The sequence below is a fragment of the Syngnathus floridae genome, chromosome 1 (genome assembly GCF_059516105.1).
Source record: "Syngnathus floridae isolate MCC-2025c chromosome 1, RoL_Sflo_1.0, whole genome shotgun sequence".
Classification (NCBI taxonomy): Eukaryota; Metazoa; Chordata; class Actinopteri; order Syngnathiformes; family Syngnathidae; genus Syngnathus; species Syngnathus floridae.
In genome coordinates this window covers 5,801,850-5,825,297 of record NC_142413.1, presented here as the reverse complement: position 1 = coordinate 5,825,297, position 23,448 = coordinate 5,801,850, and the positions used below count along the sequence as shown (strand labels likewise).

General features: G+C 45.9%; 5 protein-coding genes across 7 annotated transcripts; 2 read left to right on the top strand and 3 right to left on the bottom strand.

Moving 5' to 3' along the window:
* Positions 1–197: 197 nt before the first annotated feature.
* med11 (mediator complex subunit 11) lies at positions 198–1,234 on the top strand. Its single transcript, XM_088374552.1, has 3 exons — positions 198–392; positions 768–898; positions 969–1,234. The coding sequence occupies exons 1-3, from the start codon at positions 323–325 to the stop codon at positions 1,119–1,121; spliced, it is 354 nt and encodes a 117-aa protein (XP_088230678.1). The 5' UTR covers positions 198–322; the 3' UTR covers positions 1,122–1,234.
* arrb2b (arrestin, beta 2b) lies at positions 1,134–5,745 on the bottom strand. 2 transcript variants are annotated; one of them, XM_088374478.1, is made up of 14 exons: positions 5,619–5,744; positions 4,733–4,763; positions 4,612–4,672; positions 4,495–4,539; positions 3,518–3,711; positions 3,324–3,451; positions 3,088–3,223; positions 2,763–2,847; positions 2,616–2,688; positions 2,404–2,541; positions 2,206–2,289; positions 1,780–1,841; positions 1,622–1,679; positions 1,134–1,348 (listed from the first exon to the last, which is right to left on the bottom strand). In XM_088374478.1, exons 1-14 carry the CDS (start codon positions 5,639–5,641, stop codon positions 1,273–1,275), a joined length of 1,194 nt encoding a protein of 397 aa, XP_088230604.1. In that variant the 5' UTR covers positions 5,642–5,744; the 3' UTR covers positions 1,134–1,272. The 2 variants fall into 2 exon arrangements, with proteins under 2 accessions (XP_088230604.1, XP_088230598.1); XM_088374472.1 differs by having other exon boundaries at positions 3,324–3,711; positions 5,619–5,745.
* A 454-nt stretch (positions 5,746–6,199) lies between these two features.
* cd99l2 (CD99 molecule-like 2) lies at positions 6,200–9,550 on the top strand. Its single transcript, XM_088374530.1, has 10 exons — positions 6,200–6,367; positions 6,797–6,850; positions 7,447–7,467; positions 7,546–7,581; positions 7,695–7,781; positions 7,945–8,013; positions 8,095–8,148; positions 8,224–8,343; positions 8,414–8,479; positions 8,908–9,550. Exons 1-10 carry the CDS (start codon positions 6,295–6,297, stop codon positions 8,967–8,969), a joined length of 642 nt encoding a protein of 213 aa, XP_088230656.1. The 5' UTR covers positions 6,200–6,294; the 3' UTR covers positions 8,970–9,550.
* Positions 9,042–15,012, bottom strand: mtmr1a (myotubularin related protein 1a). The gene is made up of 18 exons (XM_088374315.1): positions 14,675–15,012; positions 13,993–14,083; positions 13,776–13,841; positions 13,349–13,430; positions 13,147–13,241; positions 12,773–12,880; positions 12,613–12,711; positions 12,460–12,543; positions 12,162–12,311; positions 11,617–11,805; positions 11,366–11,551; positions 11,140–11,298; positions 11,018–11,065; positions 10,769–10,861; positions 10,586–10,699; positions 10,479–10,522; positions 10,282–10,414; positions 9,042–10,027 (listed from the first exon to the last, which is right to left on the bottom strand). The coding sequence occupies exons 1-18, from the start codon at positions 14,761–14,763 to the stop codon at positions 9,878–9,880; spliced, it is 1,980 nt and encodes a 659-aa protein (XP_088230441.1). The 5' UTR covers positions 14,764–15,012; the 3' UTR covers positions 9,042–9,877.
* A 39-nt stretch (positions 15,013–15,051) lies between these two features.
* mtm1 (myotubularin 1) lies at positions 15,052–23,032 on the bottom strand. Of its 2 annotated transcripts, none has more exons than XM_088374367.1 (16): positions 22,838–23,032; positions 21,861–21,935; positions 21,712–21,784; positions 21,553–21,647; positions 21,201–21,311; positions 21,016–21,117; positions 20,199–20,282; positions 19,991–20,140; positions 19,730–19,915; positions 19,479–19,661; positions 18,671–18,826; positions 18,545–18,592; positions 18,370–18,462; positions 17,716–17,829; positions 17,439–17,615; positions 15,052–17,325 (listed from the first exon to the last, which is right to left on the bottom strand). In XM_088374367.1, exons 2-16 carry the CDS (start codon positions 21,915–21,917, stop codon positions 17,125–17,127), a joined length of 1,830 nt encoding a protein of 609 aa, XP_088230493.1. In that variant the 5' UTR covers positions 21,918–21,935; positions 22,838–23,032; the 3' UTR covers positions 15,052–17,124. The 2 variants fall into 2 exon arrangements, with proteins under 2 accessions (XP_088230493.1, XP_088230486.1); XM_088374360.1 differs by having other exon boundaries at positions 15,052–17,328; positions 22,838–23,030.
* Positions 23,033–23,448: the final 416 nt, after the last annotated feature.

The window sequence follows — 23,448 nt, the reverse complement described above, 5'->3', positions numbered from 1 at the left end:
GATAACACGGTTTAAAATGATGAATCCTATTTTGCTAAATAAATAGGATCATTAAGATGTTCATTTTGGTACAATCATTGTCCAATAATCCTCATTGTGGCAAGAAGTTTAAAATAGCCTTACATCTTAGTAACAAAATGTAAACGAATCGCATTTTGCATACGTCACATTTTTGACTTAGAAGGCGACCCGTAGAACCCCAAAAAGATGGCGTCCTTCGAGCGCGTGCGCAGTGTACTTGCTTTGCTGGGTTTGCTCTTCGGTTCGGACGCGTTTGGTGTTTCACGACGACACTTCCCTCCAGATTTAAGCCCACTTGACGATGGCGAACGAGCGCCTGCGAGTCCTGGAGGAGGTTGAGAAGGAGATTGCGATGATCCTGCAGTGTGCTGGTCAGCTAACAAAGGACTTTTGTTGTTTTTCCATTACGCGGATGTTGCCGTTTTACCTGCCAAATGTAACAAGTGAATGTGCGTTTGAAATGCAATGATCGATAATTCCGTGATCAGCTATGATAGACACGTGACACCACAGCAAGCATTTCACACCTTGGCAAGGCATATTATTTAATGCACTGTAAAAATATTCCAGCTCAGAAATAAAAGATAGTTCACTAAAATAATGACAAAACAAAGGAAACTTTGTGTATTGTAGCCAAAGCATCACCCCCTCATGCACAGCACTACATTTCTGCTGATCCCGTCAATATACTTTTATACTTAACTCAAGATTTGGGGGTGACCGATTCGATTGTCATTTTTGTGCAGGCAATATTGTGATGGAACTTTCCAAAGACAAGCACAACGCCAGCCTCTTAGACAGACAGCTGGTCCAGTTCCAGAGCTCCGTCAACAGAGTAGAGAGTGAATTAAGTGGCCAAATCCGCTACCTGACGCAGGTAACACACGTGCACATGGCACATTTTCAAGCTATAATATAACATGGATTTGTCGCGTCACTCCATTCAGGTTGCCACCGGCCAACCTCACGAGGGTTCCACCTATTCCTCAAGGAAAGACTGCCAGATGGCACTCAACAGAGCCGAGTACGCCAAAGTCAAACTGGGAGAACTGGGACGAACCTGCGAGGTCATGTTGGAGCCGCCGCTGCAGCAAACATGAAGAGAAGTCGAGTTGTTTTCTGCACCTTTATTTGGACAAACTTTTGCGCCAGAGCAACATGGACTGTGAAATGTTTCCCACCCAGCTAATAAAAAGATTTGTGTATAATCAAAGATCGTCACTGCTGCTCCGATGGTAACCGTGGCGACAGTTAACACAGAGGGTCATCCTCTAAATCCAGGCGGCCAAAGTCATGGAAAACCAGGTCGTCGGCTTCAGGGGAAGGGCTGCAGAAGAAAAAGTAGATGACAAACAAAATGGCCACAAGCGTGTCAAAAATCCTCCACAACAAAATAAATTCCCGACTAACTATTCTACCGCTTCTCTCACCAATAATGGTCCGTTTAGGTCACATTTTTAGCAAAAAGCAACGCTCATTTAAAGTGACTTGTCATCGTTCTCAAATTGGAGTCGCCCTTCAGACCATTGGTCATTTGGAAAAATTGGGGGACTCCCGTCACGTTACTACTCACACCACTGGCTCGGCCAAGCTCACTTACTCGTGATCGAGGTCGGTACCCGCGGCAGCGGCAGCTCCAGCTCCAGCTTGTGGAACCGCTGTGAACACCATAAATTAAATTGTGCTTTAATCCTGACGGTTTATGAAGATTAATCGGGATGATTTTGGTGTGTGTGTGTGTGTGTGTGTGTGTGTCACCTGGGTTTTGGTTGCTGGGTTTGGGATGCATCAAAAAAAAAGGAAGCTCCACTGCCATGTCCCTGCATTCATGCGCGCACACCAGCCACAAAAAAATATATATATATTGAAGAGCGAGATTAGCAATGTGCACATCCAAATGATCAAAGTAGAATTTAAGGTTTTTATAGTTAACCAAAACCAATAACCTACAATTAAAAATTCACATACACAAACTAAAATTACAGTGTCAAAGCCTTTCATAGTTAATTTTAAGGCTACATTTTGAGATTTCTGGACACATACAGAAGGTCAAACTTTAATACTAAAATTAACAAAATTCAACCTTAGGGAAAAAAAAAAAATACACTTGGCTCGAAAAACGGCATTAAAACTAACCCTGGACACATCTAAACGAGCAAGGCATAAATAAGGTTTTGGACGCACCCGCCCCGAGACACCACCAGTTTGACTTTGACGCGATAGGACACCATGATGCCCAGCGTCTCCTTGTTGCAGCCTTCATTCATTCTGCAACAGAAATAATTGTCCAAAAACAAAGGATAGCGGGCGGACAGAGGGGGGACAGACCGAAACACACAGACAGTGTGTGTGTGTGTGTGGGGGGGGGGGATATATATATACATAGTGCTGGAGGCCAGGTTGGTGTTGTGGTGATTGAGGTCGCCATCCATCGCCAGGCCTTGCTTATGGCGGTTATCCCCCATGGACGGTGTCAGCGTGTACACCTGGCAGAAGGTGGAACTGGCGCAGACCTGCTCACTGATTGACAGTCGTAAGAGGGTGCGCCAAAAAAAGCTAACAGGATGGCGAAAATTTTGCTTGCACAAACTCACTCGACCTCCAGCTGGGCTACGGGACACTTAAACTGATCCTTAAAGAAAATCCAGACGTCAGTGTACTGTCGCACTGCGGGGGAGCAAGATGGGGCAAACGGCGTCAAGCGACGAAGACATGTGCGCGAACGTCCGACGGCAGCTCACCTGCGATCTTCACCTTCTTGACAGTCTTGCTGGAGTTGTTGGAGACATGCACGTTCACGTTGATGGGCTCGCCGTGGTAGTACAGCTGGTATGGTATGGTAGAGCATGTGGCGTGAAATTATTAAGTGGCACAATTTGGGGAAAAAAAAAAAGTGGATCGGACACATTTCAAGATGGCTGCTTGTCATGAACTTCAGCTTTGTAGCTGCTCGAATGGCGTGGAAATATTTTTTGAAATTGTTATTGGGATGCCCAGGACCGAACCATCGGGTTATCCCAAAAAGTTGATGCTCCGTTCCGATGACATGTTTGGAAAAAGGTTCACCTCCTTATCCAGTGATGCCTCGAGGTGGAGCGGCCTCTCGGACAACAAGAAGCTTCGAGTGCTCTCCGCGCTGGGTTGCGGGCCCATCTTCTCCGGGGCGTACTGCACCTTTCGGATGACCAGTTCCACAGTGTTCCTGGAAGAAAGCAGAATTTAAAAAAATTTATATACCTATATATACACATTTTGTAGGGTATGTATGTTGCAAATGACTCCGCCATTCATCTGGAGGCAACCTTTGAACGATCTTCTCGCTGACTGACTTGGCGCAGTAGGCCTGGATCTCAAAGTCCACACCGCACGCCTTGCCCACATCGTCGTGTGCGGGCTGCAGAATGACCGAGCAGGGCAGGTTCGGGGGGATCTGAACACAGCCCATTAGGCTCCTCCCCAAAAAGCAGCTCGACATGACGCGGCTAAGCAGTCTTACGTTGAAGCAGAAAGGGTGCGCATGCTGGCCCAGTTTGCGCAGCAGTTTCTCCTGGAGAACACTCAGTGGCTTCTGATCGGGGACACGAGGGAAGGCTTGGACAAGGCTGATGAAGAGATCCTTCCGGTAGGGCAAACCCAAGACATCCGACTCCTCCCGACCGTAACGGAACACGCAGGTCAGGGTCACGAACACTGCCGACACGAACGACACTTGCGTTGGCCATGAGAAGGCATCTCCACGTTTTCACACCAAGTTGAAGTGTGCTCATCAAAAATATCAATTCTTGAAATTTGACAAAGGAAACCTTGATGATCCAATAGAAACATATGGACGGTCAATCGGAATTCAACCAAATTAAAAGTTCAAAATAATCAAATGTTCGTGGAAGTTGAAGACAACTGAAGTGCAAGTCTTTAGTGTACCACTTTGAGGCAAACAAATGCACATGGCATTCAATTACAAGTGCATAAGTGCCAAAAATAGAATATAAGAAGTCTACACACACCCCTGTTCAAAAGCATTTATGACAAAAAAAATAAATTAAAAAAAACACGTTAGGGTACTAATGAAGGACAGTAACTATCAAGCTGTGGTAACCTCTACCACTAGTGGTACACTAGTGCCGTCTAGCGGTGCCTAAAGTAAATTACTACCTATGTAGAATTCAACTGTATTTCACTTTTTTAATCTTAAAAAAAAAAAAAAGGTTGTTTTGTAATATTTAATTAGGTTCAATTTTAAGTACAATGTTTTATTGAATCATGATTTTACTGCTTACAATTGTTTTTTAGATTTAAGATTTTTTGTTCTAACTACATGATGGTATTTGGCTTACAATAATATTAAATCCTTTTTTAGGAATACCACTGGTTTTGATGAACACTTGGGCCAACTATGCTTTTGTATTTTGATGTTGGCGATAATGGTGCAACTTGGCAGACAAAAAAAATTGAAGATCAGATTGCTTGCTTTACCTTTGCGATCTTGCAGATACTCAGGATCCATCAGGATAACTCCATCTGCACCAGCAAACATCTCAACATCACTCTGCAAGTTTTATGTACATGTAGTGTACATGTACACTTACTTACCCACTGGATCCACGTGATCAAAGTGGTCAACATAGACACGCTTGCCCAGATACACGCTGAGCTGCAAAGTGGAGAATCGTCAGCGCTCACCTACACATGGTGCCGGCGGAATTGAACCTACCTTGCCGTTGGGGCTGATCTTCTTGAACACTCTGGAAGGAAACGAGCGGCACTTGCTCAAATGTGTTCTTCACAATTCATTTTTCACAAGACACTTTCATGTAAATTTGGTGTTTTTGGAGGAAATTTTTTTTTTCTATGCAAACAAGAAGCAGTCACGCTCAACACTGGCTCCTATTTGCAGTGACCTTAAGACCGATTTCATAGATATGAGATGACAAAAAAAAAAAACAGGGAAACGAACACCTCATCACATTTTCTGCCTTTGGTGAGTCTCAATATCGAGAATGGGGTCGGCCCCCCCCCCGGTTGTTAAAGAGGAAGCCAGTGTTTTGGGAGCACCACAGTTTGTGAAGGATGAACACGTGTGTTTTCTGACTTGAAAGAAACTTAGATTTGTGCAAGTTATTATTTTCCTTGATGGCCAAAAGTTAACAAGTACACGTCAACCTATGCAAGACATAATGCCAAAGATGTTTGATGTTCTTATATTTGGAGAAAGTTTTTTTTTTTAAACTTTTATGCGTTTGTCACACAAACCTGAGTACACACAGTTTTGAGGGTTTCTTCCCCCCCCCCATGACATAATTCCTAGCAATCCCATGCTATTCAATGCCGAACCTTTAACAGCTGAAACCGCCCCCGACCACCAGCACCAAATCACCTAATCATCTTATTAAACTTCATCCCTTTCTTTTTTCCTTGGGTTTCCTCACAAATATTCATTGGGTGGTTGCACCACCGCTTTTGTTCCTGACGCATTTTTTGTTAGTTTTTTTAAAAAAAATACAAAGTGCTGGAAAAGCCACGAGTTGCTTTTGGCATGCAATCAAGCTATGAGCGCAAGCAAAGGAAAATGCAAAAAATAAAATAGGTTTAAAAGGTACCTGGTGCCCTCTTTATCGCCCATCTCGTCGGTGCCGCTCAGGTCGGGTTCAGCTGACGTGTGGCATGCTCCGAGTTAAATGTCCCGGTTTTGGGCTCCTTGCCGTCCCCGACGACACAAGCCACGCCCATAATTTGTGTTTGACACCTTGAGCAACGCACGTGAGGTAACAAATTGAGGGGTGAAAAACCAATAAGACAAATTGTTGCTTTTCTTCAGATCCTGATTGCACAATGTTAACCGAAGAGCATAAATCCCCATGAGATTTCGTTAGATCATTTGAAAAATGTTTTGGGGAAAATCTCGCCTTGATTCTACCTACGTATGGGGTTTATTGTAACCTCAGTAACAAAAAACACACTCACAAATGTTTATTTATTTATTTTTTTGCAAGTGTGAGTCATTAAAAAACGAGTTGTCCATTATCGTTATGCAAAAACTTATTTACAAATTTTTATGACTAAATTCGTCAGATTTACTTATGGGCTGTTTGTAGCAACATAACCGAAAAATAACAGCTCCCCTGTTTTCTCCGGAACTGACGCCACATATTATTTTATTTTGTAAGGACATACCGGATGCCACAGGGTGGGGGCTTGAACACGCCCCTGAAAAACTCCTACTTAACACATCCGACGGCTCGTGGACTGCTCGTGGACGGTTCGGTTCTGTTCGTCATGGCGCCTGCTCATGAAAGTCCGTCGTTGCTTCCGCTGGCAATGATGATGATGATGATGCTCGTGATGCAAGGTAATCAACAACATTAATAAGAACCAAAAACAAGAGGCACCCATTGTCGTGCGCATGCGTGCTGTCTATTTTGTGTCGCAGCCCAGGCCCATAACAAAGAATAACGGTCCGGTCCATTGATTATGAGCGCATCGTTCTCTTGTCCATTGTCATACCCACAGCAATAACCATCCTTTTTGTTTTTTTAAGGTGACTGGTTTCCTGAACGCAAGTGAAAATGCACTCACAATAACCATAATTATAATAACGATAACAATAATGGTCAATAGAAGGAGAATGAAAAAGACATTGACTCACGTTGAGCCTCCTGTGGGCTGCAAGAAGGCGCACAAAAGTCCCTTTGTCGTCCTTTTGTGTGCAGCAGAATGCCAGTGTGTTCTGGAAGGCAAATTTGGAATTTATTGTGTTTTTTTGTGTTTGTTGCTGCAGTGCGGCCTCAGGGATTCGACTTGGGCGACGCGCTGGACGCCGCCAACGCGCAAAGTAAGTCTTCATAGGCACACAACATGCCCAAAGTTGACCACTACAAATAATCAACAGTGTGGCTTTACAACTGGGAATTTGCTACCCAAAAAGTTGACCATATTGCACGTTTAAGATGAAATTGTGGCCAATTTGAAAATGCATCAAAGGTACAAGGGTGTATTACTCGCACTCCAGGAAAAAATCAGTCCAATGTTTTTACATTACGTTTAAATTTCACAAATGAAAACAAAGCAATTGCTTCCAGTTCAGGTGACAGGTGTTACCCGGTGTAGATCGTTTTAAATACTTACTGATTATTTTACAGTAGTATTACTGAAGAGCAGTTTAATAACATTGCTAATACAAAGGAGGAGTCAAAGTCTTCCAATTTTAATGTTATACTGTGATTAATATTACACTTTTTTCCTGGTACTGCAGCAACATGCATCTGTACTATCATAAGTAGAGGCCTCAAAAGTCTGAGAACGCTACAGCCCAAAGGAAAGGATGTCTTCCATTTCCAGGCATTGACCAAATAGCAAATTTGAAAAATCCTATCAAATATGATACTTCTGACCTCATGGTTGTTTTTTTTTGTTGTTTTTTTATCACAGCCACACCAACGCCTTTGCCAGGTAAAATACATGCATCATCCTATTCCAAATAATCCAATAATAATACATGCTATCCATGTGTCACACCGTCCCCTACAGGTACCAAGGCTCCGGTCAAGCCCAAAGGCAAACTAGGTAAGGTTATGTGACGTTTCATCCCGCATGCGGCCACACGGCTCGCCATTTTCTTTCTTTTGGCTTTTCCCTTTGCCACGTTTCCACCCGTCCCTCATTTTGAACACCGGCAGCCGCGGACGAATTTGACCTGGCCGACGCCTTGGATCCCAACAACGACATCACCACCACCAATAAGGGCAAGGGGGGTCGGCCTGCAGGTGGGTCATCCAGGGTTAGGGGTTAATAGTAGCATTCCTGTGTTTCCCTCCTGCACTTATTCCCGATTCAGTTAATTATTGGCTGCATTCAATGGTACGCATATGCATGAAGCATCCTGCTTTTACATCACTGACCTCTCACCTGCCGTGCTTGTGAGTACAGGCGGATTTTCCGACAACGACCTGATAGACGTCAGCAACGACAACAGCTACAAACCTGACAAAGGCAAAGGTGACGACCACCGCCGCTTGCCCGTCAAGACGAATCGTTTGCCAAAGTGGTGTTGACGCTTTTGGTTTTGTGTGTATTCAGGTGGACGACCAAGCGGCGAACGCGATCACGTCAACCAACACGATGACAACATCGGTAAGTCTACTGCAGATGACTCGGATGCGTTTGACCGAGGAGTGTGAGAAGTTGAGCGGATGCTTGTGCGTGTAGGGACCACAGCGGAGGTCGGCACCATCGCGGGAATCGTGAGCGCGGTGGGCATGGCGCTGGTGGGTGCCATCAGCAGCTACATCTCATATCAGAAGAAGAAGTTGTGCTTCGGCATCCAACGTAAGATGCACGCACACGCATTTCTCCAACCGTCTGTCCACTCACCCCACGCCTTGTGTGGCGATGACAGAGAGCCTGAACGCGGAGATGGTGAAAGCTGACGCTCCGGACTCAGTGCTGGCGACAGAACCACAAGGTAAACAACAGCCTGGTTAAAAAGAAAAAAATCTTGTCTGTAGGTCAGATGTACATCTTATTTTGCTGTTATGGAGAGAGATTTTACGTAGCCCCTACGTAATTTCTCTATACTGACATAGATTCTCTATGCTGAGAGGTTTTACTCCACCCCCTAGGTAATTTCTCTACACAAAGTAAGCCCAGCCCTGTCCGGCTGCCATCTACTGCCCCCGTGAGGGCAAGATGGGCACAGCAAAAACGGTTTCATTTGTTTGAATTCTCGTGAATGATGTCTGGGAAAAGGTTTGAGATAGGAGTTTGGTCACAAAACAAATCCAACTCGTATCTCAAAGCACGGCTGTATTGATACGAGTGGACTTGAGTTGATTACCTTTTGTTTGTTACGAGTGGACTTGAGTTGATTACTTTTTGTTTGTTGTGCTGCAGTGCAGCAAACTCTCCTGGACCATGCCAGCGCTGAACCTGGACATGGCCGCAACGTGGTGTGACGACACGCAAACGCAGAAGCATTGAAACGGTGATCGGCGTGCACACGCCACACACACACGAGCGTCACAATGCACATTTTGGTTTAATTTAATGAGAAATGGTAAATTGTATACACAATCAGTTGAGTTGACTGACATGAAGCTTTCGAGCATCCTGGAAAATGTGACTTTTTCTTTCATCCATTGATTGATTCCTTTTGTCGGCAACAGTGTAGCAAACATTGTTGGTAGTTACTTGGTAGTAAAGGGAGCTTACTTGGACATTTTTTTTGACTGACTCTCAAACTGGAGAATCCGCTCTGATTGTCTTGTTGGCAACCGCAACGCTTCGTGCTCACGTTTGCTGTGTTCTTTCCACGACGACGACCTATATAATTATTCCATCATACTAACCTCCTACAATGAAGACAATGAAGATCACAATAGCAACAACAATAATATTAACCAACATTTAGAAAAACGTGTTTCAAGACTGAAAGCGGAATGTTTAACGTGAATGAGTGCATCTATGAAGCTGTTTACGTGCGACCGGGATGCAGAAGCTAAATAAAAAAAAAAATTAAAAAAAACAGAGAATGAGATTGGGAGTTACTTTTGTTTTGTTTTTTTGTCCTGGCCTTAAAGGCAGCACAAGCACACACCAAAAAAAAAAAAAAAAAATCTAAAAGTTTATACCAATACATGGAAACAAATAAGTCTTGCTTGCATTGGCAAGGCCCTGAGATATTTACACCACAGTCGGCTCCCGATCGATCACCCGTTTTCAAGCTTAGTGCGTGGGAGGGGTCAACGTGACTTCAACGTATTTTGATGCACGTGTAATCTGACAAAAAGGTAAGGGCCACTCTTGGGGAGCGCTTATGTTGTGGAACTTGTCGTGTCAATGGGCACCAACCAGCGTGTGTCCGTCAGACTGGGGTGACCGCAGCCATCGCGGCGGCGCGTTCGGGCGACGCCGCTGGAGAGTTGGCCTGGACCTCCCTGCGCAGCTCCTCTACCCTCTGCTCAAGTTGAACCCGCAACAGCAGCAGATTGTTCAGCATTTGATGCTGAGCCACCTGCAAAGCCAAGCAGATCAATTCTCCACATTGCACAAACGCACTTTACAACACCTGAAGTCATTTTGCACACCCATATAGCCAAACAGACAAGTTTTGCTTTTTTTGTGTTCCGTCAAGATTCTCAATGAATGTTTGATTCAAGCACATTTCAGGATCAACCGAGTTCAAGTCCACGGTCGCCTTGAGATACGAGCACCCTGACTTGTGTGCTTTTGAGATACGTGCTGTCATTCGAGAGAGGAGATGCCCACCTGCGGTCTCATGCGAGGGTTCCATCGTGCGTAGTAAGTCGTCCACAGCTCCAGATGCATGCAGGACGCTAGTGGATAGAGCACGCTGTGGCGCTCGTGGACATACAGAGGGTTGCTGAAGTCCTCGGGCTGGCTGAGTGCGACACAGGCAAACACAGGTCAGACTGGACCGCGATGTCGTCAACCTGTCCTCTTACCTGTTGATGTAGGACCACAGAGACGCCGTTTGGTTCTGGAGCTCCTACAGAGGACAAGAGGAGTTAGCGAAGCGCCGTCATCGGGCCGCAGGTTCGTCCGTGCTCACCTGGGTCGCGCGCTCCTGCTCGCTGTTGCACAGGAAAGTTCCGAAGAGGCAGCTGTACAGGTGGTCCAGCAGCGTAATCAGGAAAAGCTCGTTGAACTCAAAGGCTGCAGGAAACTGGAAGAAAAGGTCACGGGGGTCACGGAGGAAAGGCCCTGGAGAGTTTTGTCCTGGCCGGCTACGCACCTGCCGGCTCATCTGCCACACGCAGTCCACAAACTGAACAAAGAGCGGCGAACGCTCAGAGTTGCCGTGGTCGTCGTCGCCGTGGCCCACGCGCTGAGGAACCAAAGATGCAAAACCATTTCAGTCATTTAAAAAAATTAATAAAAATACTTGCAGAACATCTGTGTACAAATAAAAGACAAATTAATTCCTAATTCCAATTTAGGGGTTTAACTGTGGTCAGGCCTGGCGTGCGAGTCGCGTTCTTACGGCAGCAAACTTGTGTCCAAAGCTGATCCACTCCTTCTCCACCAGAACCTACAAGAAGAAGAGAAGAAAGAGGAGACTGAGGACAAAGTGTGCGTGTGCCGCCTCCGGACCGAGAGACGGACCTGGAATCCTCGGAGCGTGCGGAAGTAGCTGTCTAGCATGAGCATCGTCAGAGACGTCAGCTGAGACGTCCTGTCCCAGCCGTCGCTGCAGTGGACCACCACTGATGTCTTTGCACGCTCCAGCTTGGATGCCATTTGGGACGCTCCACACAGAAGCAGCTAAAGGAATGCACAGATTGGAGGAATAAAAAAAACAAAAAAAAACAGAGTGAGGCAACGACCATGCCTGAATGTAGTGGAGCCAATGTGTGTGATCAAGGTTGGAGTGCCAGCGCTCTTGTTGGATGTCAGGATACAGCACATCCTTCAACTTCCTGAGGGCCTCGCGCATCACGTGAATGTTGGGGATCTCCAGGAAGTTGAGCTCCGCGTTAGCGTACACGCTCTCGCTCTCGTAGCCGCCGTCCTTCGCCTGCGAGAACAAGCCGAGTTTCAGCGATGTGCCTCCCGTGTCGGATGGCGTGGCGGTTGACGCACTTTGTTGCTACGGGCGACGCTGAATTGTCGGGCGTCGAAGATGCTGAGCTTGTGGGAGTGCGCGTTGGCGTCCATGATGGTCTGGAGGAGGCGCTCGTCCTCTTTGCAGCGGCGGTCGGCCGGGCCCACCAGCGGCTGGCCGCAGCGCACCAGCGCCGCCTGCGACTCGGGGTGGAGCCACGACAGCACCTGACGAGAAAAACACGTGTGACTGGGCAATCATTGGGATCAATAACAATTTATTTTATATTTTTTTAGAAATCTCCTCTCTCAGTTCATCAGGACAGCACATATTTTAGTCCTTCTTCACAAAGGATGACGATTCCCTGCATATGCAATAATAAACAGAGATGAGAAATGCTAATTGTTAGCCCTTGAGCCTACGACATTTCCCTTCATGGTACGTTAGCATTTAATTCTCAGTTTCATTTTGATGCTCAGCTTCAGGTAAGAATTGCAATGAACAACTTGAAATGTATTTTGGACCGATATTGACTTATATAAAGTATGTGTTGTGGTGTAATGAGTGATGCCCTAAAGCCCACCGGAATGCGGCGCTTGGCCCGGAATGCCGCCACTCGCTTGATGTCCTCGTCCGAGACGTTGGCGGGGACCACCAGGGTGGCGGGGTACGTGTCGCACAGCTGGTAGGACGCGTTCAGTCGGTTGATGGTCCAGCTCTCGTTGGGGAGACCCTGAGCGTTGCAAGGTGATGTTAGAATAGGCCTCTTTGGCTAGTTAGCGTGAGCTGTAACCTTTCTTTTTATTTTACTGGCTTTTCCTTCTCTACGTTATTCTTTGCACATATGTAGAAGTTTATCTCACATTGAAGCGGGTTCCTACCTGCCGCCGCAATTCGGCCAGTGGCTCGTATACCTTCCAGCCGTCAGAGGGGAAGCGCTGCTCGTAGCGGAAGGCGAATAAGGTCTGCGCGTGCACAAGGGAGATAATGACATCGATTGCCAAACTGTTTTAACATGACAACTTTTAACTGACCAGCTGGTGGGAAAGCGGGAAAGCTCGCGAGGCCAGCATCTTCGCTATGTTTGCGTGGCCCCTCCCTGTCTCGTAGGTGAACTTCAGGCTCCTCAGGTCCTGGGCAGATAGGTCCAAGAGATTAGGGATAGGCTGGGCCTGCGTGAACGGCATTCGTTACCTTGCAGACCAGCTCCAGTCCTTCGGTGTTGTCACCTCGGTTGGGGATGCCCACAGTCTCCAGGCGGCTGATGACGCCCAGGTTGACAGCCAGAACAAATGGACTTTCCTGAATCCAAATATATCATTCCACAGTTGAAATCAGAGTACCGTATTTACCGCAAAACCTGGGATTGCTGAAAACACTCTCAAACTGAAATGCTGTAAAACGACATGAACATGAATGGCAAAGTGTCAAAAAACAAAATGAGGAATGTACGTGTTGCCCTTAATTGACTTCCTACAAAAAGGAATTGGAAAGCTGATCATAAACATAACTGACAAAGTGTAGTTGCGGAGTAACTTGTCTTGACAAGATACAGAGTTGTGCGCTACCCTTTCTGTGCTGCTGAAGTAGAGCTTGTAGTCAGTGATGGTCAGAGTTCCGTTGAAAAGGCCACTATAGGGACAAATATACATCACGTCCTCAACTGCAAACATGGAGGAAAAGAGGGGAGGGGGTATTAAAAAAAAAAAAAAAAAAAAAAAGAGACATTTGAAGAGCAAAAGTGTCACAGGACAAGCATTTCAAACTCACTGGTGGTCTGGATGCTTTCCCCTGGCAGGAGAGGAACTGCAGTTGCCTTGTCACTCATTTTCAGCCTCTGTGCTGGAGGTTTCTGTGTGCACACGGACACATACAGTCAAGCAGTGGGATTTCTTAACGCCACAGCGCTTCTCAAAGACATCAGCATGCATTTTTCATTTCATTTCTTTAACCTAACATAGACTAACGATAAAAGCTCAGCATTTTCAGGCATTTAATACTATAAACTATAATAATAATAATAATAATAATAATAATAATAATAATAATAATAATAATAATAATAAAATCGATTGTTTGGGATCGTGGGGTGCTTGGAAAAAAGACACTGGACCCCAACAGTTTGTGAAGCCACATACAAGAGAAACTGAAAGCAAAACGAGGAGAAAGGCCAGAAAAAAGAGAAGCCGACACTTGCCAAAGCGATGGGGGAATGCTCGGCGTCTTCGTCACCGTGGCAACGGAGACTCTCATCCGTAGAGTCCTGCCGTGCGTGCGCCCAAAAGGGTCCGCGAGAGAGAGAAATGGAGAAGGACACAGCAAAGAAAGAAGGGGGTCGCACACGTAGCAATGCTGCAAACGAAGCGTGTACGCAATCGCGCTCAACCACAACAAACATCCATATTGCATTCTACCTTGGTAATGACGTCACAGGCGGCTGAGATATGACTGGACAAAGTTGCTGCAATCAACTGTTTACACCACTCCACGTGACCACCCGATGGACTAAACACACACAAACATTAAATGTTGATTTCTGTGACACGCACTCAGAAAATTTTACATTAAAATACCAGTCTTTGTGACTTATGCTGCCTTCACGTTGTATGGGAAAGATGATATTTTCCAATTGGGAAATGGAAATTACGAGTGCAGGAGGCTAAAATGTTTTATCCTCGACTGACTGCTAGCGTCTGCTTTTTAAAACTAAATAACGGTGTTTTTAAACACGACAACAAGTATAAATAGAGATTTTGCAATTGTGTATGCCACATCACAATGGAGGCCACAAATTAACCAACTAGAGAACGTTTAACAATGCAATAGTCACCTGAGGACGTGAAGGCAACATCAATCGTGCGCTCAACTAACGCGCGCATGCGCCAGTGGACGATGCTAACATGGTAAACATTTGTGTGGTCGGTTTGCAAGCTTGATCAACAGCAAGGCCAAGTCCTTCTAATTGTCTTCAGGCCTATCTCAGATAAAATGAACCCAAAGTGTACAAGGATGTGTCAAGAAGGTTTAAAAGTAAACTAAAACCACATTTGAAAGAAAAAGAAGCGATTGAAGCGGAAGGAAGTGAAATGTAATCACTTGTCTGGATCGGGTCCACTTTCGGTGCTGCTGACGGTCGAAGTCCAAGATCCAGTTGGGTCCTCCCCAATTCCGGCTTCGTCTGCCATCCCTGACTGAGAGATGGACACTGGTTCGCAGGCGTAGGTTTTGGACCAGGGGGCGGGGCTCGGTTCTGTTTCCTCAAATACGTTGGATCAGGTCCAAGCCAAGTTCAACGAAGAAAAGCACACAAGCAGCCGGATGCACAAGAAAAGAAAACACAGGGACCGACGCAACGTCCAACCTGAAGAAAAGATGCTGGCAATGAAGATGCACGAAGGCGACGATGCTTTGTCTCGACCAACCCGGAACGCAGCATCCCACTCACAGGCCACGTGACAGACATACGTCACACGTCAATCTTAAATTAATTTAATCAATAATATTTACAGAACCAAGCAGTTGTGGAGGTTTGATGGCGGTCTTGGTTGCTTCTTCCCTTTTGTGAAAAACCAAGAGCAGCAAAGGAACCAAACCACAAAAAGACACGTCAAGTTAAGTCGAGTAGTATACGAGCGCTTCCCACAAGAAAAAAACCCGGCAACCATTCCCTTCATTCCCCCATTAAAATAACAACATTTGACTCTCGATAATTGATTGTTTTACATGAGAGCGCAAAATAGCTTTGGACTGAGGTAATCACATCCTGATCCTAGTGTTTATAGAAAAGACAAGAAAAATAGATTTCATCTGAAGTCAATGTCCGCAAAGCTCAAGGAAAGCCTCTCGATCGGCTGCATTACCCTGTTTGCGAGCTTTTCAGGACGGATGGCGGGAAATGAGCATGGCTGTTCGACAACTTTCAAAAGAACTCTCTCCGACTAAGAACAAGTTGACGAGAAGAGTGAATGACGGCACACAAGAAGTACCGGGACAGAGTGACGCTTAACACTAACGTGAAAACTGGAACGTCGCTTACAGTCAAAAAAATCGGGATTATCAGTAACCAAAATGTAGAATGAAGATATTTGTACTTGTGGCCACTTCGACCTCTGGCGATCGTTTAGCGGCATGTAATCTGGTGACGCAACTTCGAATTTTTTTTTTCACGTTGAACATTTTGGAACTGGTCAGCGGGCCCGGTACGGGTTCCGCTCTCAACAGAAAATAATGGGAGTAAACAATGACTAAAGGGGCAGCTAAACATGTAGCTTAAGAAATACTGACCAATTAAGTTCATCCCCATCGATTGTATTATTTCCAAAGTGGAAGGCTTTATCCTTAAAAAGGACAATCCCAGTGAATGATTTTAACAAGTGCCACCAAATTGATGTGGAAAGCATGAATATTTGAGTGGCGTCGCAGCAATCACGCAAGAAGCATGCTGACCAATTTAAAAATAATAGTTTTATATTTTAAGGCGTATTCATTTTTCCTGAGCAGTCTTTTTTTTTTTTTCCAATGCCGTTCTACAGTTGTAATGTTGATTCAAAATATTTGACTTTGCTCATCTTTTTATGCGGTTCTAAATGTAATAAAATACTCATCTGTCTAGTTATCTTAGTTTTCAGTGCAGATGCTTTAAAACAGGAAATTTAAAAATGAATGTGGTCGTGATAAGACCCACTCGCGGATCCCAGAACACAAAAAGCACATATTGTATTAATTGGTCAGCAACGGGCCACAGGACCACTGTTTTAGAGCACTTTTGGGACAGTGTGATTTGACGGGCCCACGAAAATCGTACCCTGTCAAGTTGACTGGAAACCAAAGCGCAGTCATATGAAACGCGGGGGGAAATCAAGGCACACATTTGGACGACGCTCGAGCATCTGACGAGCTCGGCGGGGGTGTCGCCGATTTGCTTTTTGGCTCCGGAAAAAAACGTTATTGCATCAAAGGACAGCAGGACTTTACGTCACGGACATTTCTCCCGATGGACCAAATGCAAATCGGAATAGCTGCGAAGACATAAGGAAGAGCGTCACTCGGAGAATACGCGCAACTCTGAACGTTAACAATACCATCTCTGGCGCGAGCGGGGAAACGTCCGCATCTGACACGACAACGCGTCGTCCGACTTGTCCGCTCTCTTAAGAGCCGAGCCGGGAGAGGAACCGGCGACTGAACAGACGAGGGGGATTCCAATTTTTTCATGACCCCATTTTTCCCCTTGCAGCACCTCAACTCTGTGCGCTCATCTCCACTTGAAATGAATGGTGTGTGCGTGCGTGCGTTTGTCTTTAGTGCGTCTTCAGTCAGCACAGTGGCTTCATGACCTGTGTGCGTTCAAGCCCTTGGAATGATAGTTAGCAGACGTCATTAAGGCTTGTGTGTGTCTGTGTGTGTGTTGACAAGGCTCCACGGTGCCATATTGCATACGTAACCACCTGCTAAATAAAAAATGAAAAGTCCTATTAGCGTTCTCTGTTAGCACTGCACGGTCACACTAGCAGTGAAGAGTGGGTGCGCGCATAAGAGGTCAACCCTCAGAAGGGCGTGTGTAGGTGTGTGTACTGCTGCTGCGCTGGCGACGACGCGGACGAAGACGAGGTGTTGGCGCTGGAGCCGCTATTGGCCAGCCGCGCCGAAGGGGACGCTGGCGAGTCGGAAAGCTGCAGCTCCTCCAGTTTCTTGATGTACTCGTCACGAAGCGCCAACAGCTCCAGGTAACGCTGCTCCACCGGACTCTGCTGTTTCCGTACACGCGTGACCATACAAACATGCATGCAGACAGAGGACCATAAACACGTTGACCCAAAGGTGCACACAGTGCTGCTATTGTCTGGCATGAGTTTCCCACCTGTTGCTGGATGCGGGGGTTCCAGCGTATGTAGTAAGTGACCCAGAGCTCTAGGTGGCGCATGCTGGCTACCGGGTAGAGGACTCTCCCCGACTCAGGCGTGTAGAAAGGGTTCAAGTAAACGTCCGTCTTACTGTTGATCAACGACCACAGCGACACAGTCTTCTGCCGCAGGGCCTGCCAATTAAACACGCGCACGCTCGGTTAGCCGCTTTCCAGGTAACGCTGCTCCACCGGACTCTGCTGTTACACGCGCAGCCCCCTCCGCCGTGCTCACATTCTGTTCTCGCGCACTCTCGCAGTTGTAGAGGAAGGTCCCAAAGCGGCAGCTGTAAAGGTGGTCCAGGATGGTCAGCAGGAGACGCTCGTTGAATTCAAAGGCCGTGGGGAACTGCAAGAACGGGCAGCATCAACATTACTTGAGAGTGTCAGGGCAAGGATATCGCAGGGGCGCCGCAAAACCATTTATTATTATTTATTTTTTTATTACAAACCCTAGAAATTCTTCAGAAAATGCAGATAAGCATTTACTAGATGTTGCCTACGGCAAACTGAGGAAAATTCTGGGGGGATTCCCGGAAAAAAAATTATAATATACCCAAATGTTTTTGTTTGCAACAAAAACTACTTCTGCAAATCAAAACGAAGGTGTTGTTTCAGTTGTGTGCCATGCCGTTCCAAAAAAAAAAAAAAAAATTCTTGAGGCCAGCCTTGTTAACAAAAAACAGGTCGTAGAGTTGACTTGAAGAGCAGACTTTAGTTTTGTTGAATATCCACTCTTGGGTTCTTTGTCATTGTATTGACAAAAATGATGCTTTTAGGCAGTCCCCCTTTTCTTTCCATTAGTCACATGACACACCTTTAGTGGTACCAGACAGCATACAACGACAAAACGACAGAGTGTCAAAAGTGAGAAAGGTGACTCTCATACCTGCTTGGTCATCTGCCATATGCAGTCCATGAACTGAACAAAGATGGGCGACCTGTCTTGGTCGGCATGATTCTTGTCACCGTGACCTATCCTCTGCACACAGACAAAGACCAATATGTTTTTGTAGAGCCAAGTGAACCTCCACAGCGGCGCTTGGGACAGACGGGTTCCTTACTGATGCAAACTTGTGTCCGAAGCTGACCCACTCCTTCTCAATGAGAACCTGCAGAGACGGATGCGAGACCTGCTTCATCACTGCTGGGCGGTAATGGTGCGGCCGGGACACGGCGCACCTACTGACCTGCAGTCCTTTGAGCGTGCGGTAGTGGCTGTCCAGCATGAGCATGGCCAGAGATGTCAGCTGAGCCGTTCTGTCCCAACCGTCACTGCAGTGGACCACCACAGAGTTACCGCTGGACACTTTATCTGCCACTTGGATGGCTCCTGACAACACAAGCTATACACACATACACACACACACACACACACACGCACGCACGCACGCACGCACGCACACACACACACACACACACACACACACACACACACACACACACACACACAGACACACACACACACGTTTAGATTTTACACAGACCTTCTGGTGTGAAAGGGCTGGCTGCCAGTTTGGTATAGGCTAACGTTAGCTTTGTTGTGCTACTGTCAATTACTTTATGTTGTCCACATGAGTACGCAAGGCTTGAAATAAGTAGTTTGGGAGTCAAAATTGGTATTTTACCCCTTACTATAGTCACAACGAATAAGAAAACAGATTCCAATCATTTTCAAGTGTGTGCAACACTACATCAGTCACCTCATGAGTGAAGTAAGAGGCTGAGGCAAATTTTGTGCCACTTTAGCCAGAGCAGCGCTGTAATATAATTGTAATGCGCTGGATGGCTAGCTAGTGTGGCTAAATGCTTGCAGTGATCAGTCATGGGCGCATATTAAAGATTTCTGAAAAGGAGGGATGTTGAGGAATAATTAACAGAAGACGGAGTAACAATGCTAATAACTCAGCAAACCTAAGAATGGCATCAAACAACAAATAAAGCACTTAAGTGATTGATTGGCCATTGCTCAGAACGAAGATGTGAAAACTTGCTGACCTTGATGTGTTCAAGCCAGTGTGTGGACTCCAGACTGGACAGCCAGTGGGATTCCTCCACTGTGGGGTAGACAATGTCTTTGAGCTTCTTCAGGGACTCCCGCATGACGTGGATGTTGTGGATGTCCAGGAAGACCAGCTCGGCGTTGTGGTACTCGTCGCCCTCGTAGCCGCCGCCTGTGGCCTGCGAAAGGAGAAGCCAGGGGTCACGGCGGGACGGAGACCAAAAATGTTCAGGGGAAGTCGAGCGACCTTGTTGGCCACAGCGTTGACGTTGGGACGTGCGTCATAAATGGTGAGCTTGGCGGTGTCGTTGGCGTCCCTGATCAGGTCCAGGTACCGCTCGTCGTCCTTGTTCCTTTTCCCCGACATGCCCACCAGTGGCTGGCTGCAGCGCGCAATCACCGCCTGGTTCTCACGGTGGATCCAGGACAGGACCTGCGGCGGAGTTAACATCAAGCGCTTAGCGCCAGGAGTTGCCCGCCAGCCCAACCCAACCATGTGAAGTCTTACGGGGATGCGGCCTCTGGACCTGAAGGTAGCCACTCTCCTCAGGTCTTCCTCTTTACACTTAAAGGGCACGGCCAGCACGGTCGGGTACGTGTCGCACAGCTCGTAGTTCTTGTTGATAAAAGTAATACGCCACTTGCTGTTCGGTAAACCCTGAAACACATGTGCACTGTCACACATCCATTTTTTTTTTTCGACTCTCCAGTCTTACCTGTCGCCTGAGCTCCTCAACAGGCCTGTAAACGCTCCAGCCATTCTCTTCATATTTCTCCTGAGTCACATAAGCGAACAGAGGCTGGACAAAGGGGACAAAATAATCAAGAGGGACGTCACATGGGGGGAGGAAAAAAAAAAAAAAAGATACATTGCAAGTCCAACATCTGTTCAGCAGGTTCACGTATTTAAAGTCAAACAAACATAATCTCAGTTCAGTGTTAACGCTGCCAAAGCACCTTTCGCTCACTTCAAAATTATGTGTAACCACTTATATGTTTTATATTAAAACAGACATTCTAGAACAATATAAATATAAACGTGTTCTATTTAATGATTTATTAATATTCTGTTGCTGATGTTAGTATTGTCTCTGTTTATCTCTGTGTTTTGTGAGACGTTTTCACGAACCTTTCTTACATCAAAAAAATTGGGCTCTTAACTCACATTTATAATTTCAAATACAAAATAATTGTCAAATTTTAATTACGTTTAAAGACTTAGTTTTACAATTTTAACGCCAGCGAAACACTCAAATTAGTACTTTATAGTTACAAAAAATTAAAATAAGTGTGCTATCATGTATCTTTCAAAATTGTTTATAATTTTAATACAAAAAAGGGAAACATTTTTATGAATATTTGATTTGAAACAATTTGATTTGAAAAAAAAACAAAACAAAAAAAAACCAGCGAGGTCCATTTGACCTTATATTGTAAACGTTTGATTTGGGCCGTGTCGAATTTTCTATTGGCATAATATACGGCAAGATGATAAATTTGCAGCAGGCCAGATTGTGGACATGGTGTTCTTACCAGGCCGTTTGAGACGGGGAAGGCGTGTCTGAAGAGCAGCTCAAAGATGTCTCGCCGGCTGTGGCCCTCCTGCTTCAGGGCAAACCTCAAGTTTCGCATGTCCTGACATAACAAAGAGCAAATCAAGGAGAGTGAGAAAACTCACTTGGATCTAAACGTCAAGATAACAGCTGAGTGACAAGGACCTTGCAGGTAATGTCCAGGCCGTACGAGTTTTCTCCCCGACTTGACGCCCCGCCCATTTTCTCCACGCGGCTGATGGTGCCCAGAGGAACATCCAGTGTCACTGCTACATCCTGGAGAGGAAAAAAAAAGTCAACTCATTGTTCCAATCATGAGGCCAAATACCAAGCTTTGAGCTCGCATTCTATTTTTTTTCCAGTAAACTTCAACTGAAAGTGACAAACAGATTGAACGCTTGGCCTCTAAATGTTAAAACTGCGCAATTTTTTTTCTGTCCACATGGTGACATTATGCGACATAGCGCTTTGTAAATAAAACTGAGCTGCCTGAAATACAGCGACAATGTGAACTTACCGCATCTGAGCTCTTGAAGTAGAGTCGGTAGTTTGTAATCAACACTTTGCCTTTGACGGCGCCGCTGAACGGACACACGTAGATGATGTCCTTGTCTGCACAGGGAAAGAGGAGGTCAAAGGAATTGTCGATCAATGAAGAGCGCCAGTCTTCCCTCACCTATGATTCTCTCTTCTCCAGGCAGCAGAGTGACGTCGGCCAACAACTCCATCTTCAGAGACTCTCGGGAGGTCTATGGGGATAAATTCAGGTTTTATTTCTTATTCCTCCCCTTCCACTGATGTTCACAAAAAGGGTCTCTGACTCACGCTGGAGATGTGTGCGTCCAAGACGCTGGAGTTGTAGACGGACACCGGTGAGGCCATCGTTGACTTTTTCACAGGCTGAAGGACACAAGGAGAAGCAGAAAGCATCAGGGAATGTCTGCCAACCTGTCTTGTTCCAGGAAGATATTTTTTCATTGCATCACTAGTTGGGAAACAGTGGCACTAAGGGACATATTGTGCATGTTCTTCAGCTTCGTCTCCACATCAAGGCTTTGACACTTTGATATGTCTGTTTTTTGATTTCTTTTTTTTTTTAGGGACCGACATTAACCTTGGAGGAGACTCAACAGTGCAAGTGCAACAGCCATTGCCTGCAACGGCCTTGATCTTGATTGCATAGACAATATGTGTGGTGGAAAGACGCATTTGTTCACTTTCTGATAAAGGACTTGTCTCGGTTCACTGCAAAGCACAACTGCAAAGGCTGGCAAACCCAACTGCGCATGTGCTATTATTTATTTACAGTGCATGTATGTACTTAGTCTGACATTTGGGCAAACTCAGACTAAAGAGAATGCAAATTGAGTTAGAAGGCAAAGGCAGCTGTATGGTCATTGTATTGCTAAAAACCAAAACCAAAAAAAAGTGCACACAACTGGGCGGCCCGTGGTGCATTGAGAGCTCGATGGCTAAACGAGCTTGAGGACAAGCTCTCACATCGCGACGGGGACGGCTGAAAGAATGGCTTGTTGACTTCGGTCACGACAGCTGCCAGGAAGGCGAGAGAGTTTTTGTGTAAGGCCCGTAGTCAACTTTTTCAACTTGTTCCTTCCAGCAGGCACAGCTTAGGAGCACTTTACCAGGAAATAGCCAAGGCCCGGGCGCCCAGCAAAGCTCGTTCTCAGTAAAACGCTCGAACCTTCTCCGACAAACTCAGACTCGACCGTCGGCCAAAACCTTTCTGACGACCCTCGAGATGCAGTCGGGAACACGCATCGCAGCCAAACGAGTGAACTTACCCGCAAAGCGCGATTCTCCCGTGGGGGGAACGTCGAGCTGTTCGCCGCCAGGAACTTTCTTCAGCCCACCGACGTCATGTGCCGGCCTGTCATGGCGCCCATTGGCTGCTTGTCAAATGCACGCTCCCGAAGCATGCTGGGAAACTGAGTTCCGAGGGTCTTCCTCTTCATTTCCTCCTCCACTTCCGGATGTGGGAGCGACATATGTCGTCCTTAACAGCTTTCAAAACAACACCAAAAGAAACATTTTCTTAAAACAATTCTCTTCATTGAAAAACATTGACCAGATGGATAACGCCCATTCATACCTTTAAAGTGTACTTCTTTGGGATGATCGGAAATGTGAAATATTTGGTTATTTGGTAAAAAGTGTCTTTAGTAAACAATAATGAGTGGCTATGAGATATTGTTGAATAAAGTCCTTAGTTTGGCTCCATTTTGGAATCTCAGTTTCAACATCAAGTCAGTTTCATCAAGTTATAATTTCCAAGCCAAAGAAGTGGAAGACATGGGATTTTTGGAGCAGGGCTGCATAAAATGCCTAAAAACAAGCTGATAAATGACTAGTGGATAGGATTCGTCACAAACTCAAACCATTTACAATTTAACTA

Coding starts and splice junctions, on each gene's coding strand:
- med11 (XM_088374552.1), top strand. CDS start 323: ATGGCGAACGAGCGCCTGCGAGTCCTGGAGGAGGTTGAGAAGGAGATT. Junction 393..767: donor GATGATCCTGCAGTGTGCTG/GTCAGCTAACAA, acceptor ATTTTTGTGCAG/GCAATATTGTGATGGAACTT. Junction 899..968: donor AAATCCGCTACCTGACGCAG/GTAACACACGTG, acceptor CACTCCATTCAG/GTTGCCACCGGCCAACCTCA.
- arrb2b (XM_088374472.1), bottom strand. CDS start 5,641: ATGGGCGATAAAGAGGGCACCAG. Junction 2,542..2,615: donor GTAGCCCAGCTGGAGGTCGA/GTGAGTTTGTGC, acceptor ACTGTCAATCAG/TGAGCAGGTCTGCGCCAGTT. Junction 1,842..2,205: donor CTGGTGGTGTCTCGGGGCGG/GTGCGTCCAAAA, acceptor GCATGAATGCAG/GGACATGGCAGTGGAGCTTC.
- cd99l2 (XM_088374530.1), top strand. CDS start 6,295: ATGGCGCCTGCTCATGAAAGTCCGTCGTTGCTTCCGCTGGCAATGATG. Junction 8,014..8,094: donor CAAACCTGACAAAGGCAAAG/GTGACGACCACC, acceptor GTGTGTATTCAG/GTGGACGACCAAGCGGCGAA. Junction 8,480..8,907: donor GCTGGCGACAGAACCACAAG/GTAAACAACAGC, acceptor GTTGTGCTGCAG/TGCAGCAAACTCTCCTGGAC.
- mtmr1a (XM_088374315.1), bottom strand. CDS start 14,763: ATGGCAGACGAAGCCGGAATTGGGGAGGACCCAACTGGATCTTGGACT. Junction 13,431..13,775: donor AGCATTCCCCCATCGCTTTG/GCAAGTGTCGGC, acceptor GTGTGCACACAG/AAACCTCCAGCACAGAGGCT. Junction 10,028..10,281: donor ACCCTCGCATGAGACCGCAG/GTGGGCATCTCC, acceptor TTGGCTTTGCAG/GTGGCTCAGCATCAAATGCT.
- mtm1 (XM_088374360.1), bottom strand. CDS start 21,917: ATGGCCTCACCGGTGTCCGTCTACAACTCCAGCGTCTTGGACGCACAC. Junction 18,827..19,478: donor ACTGGCTTGAACACATCAAG/GTCAGCAAGTTT, acceptor ATGTGTGTATAG/CTTGTGTTGTCAGGAGCCAT. Junction 17,616..17,715: donor AGAGTGCGCGAGAACAGAAT/GTGAGCACGGCG, acceptor TTTAATTGGCAG/GCCCTGCGGCAGAAGACTGT.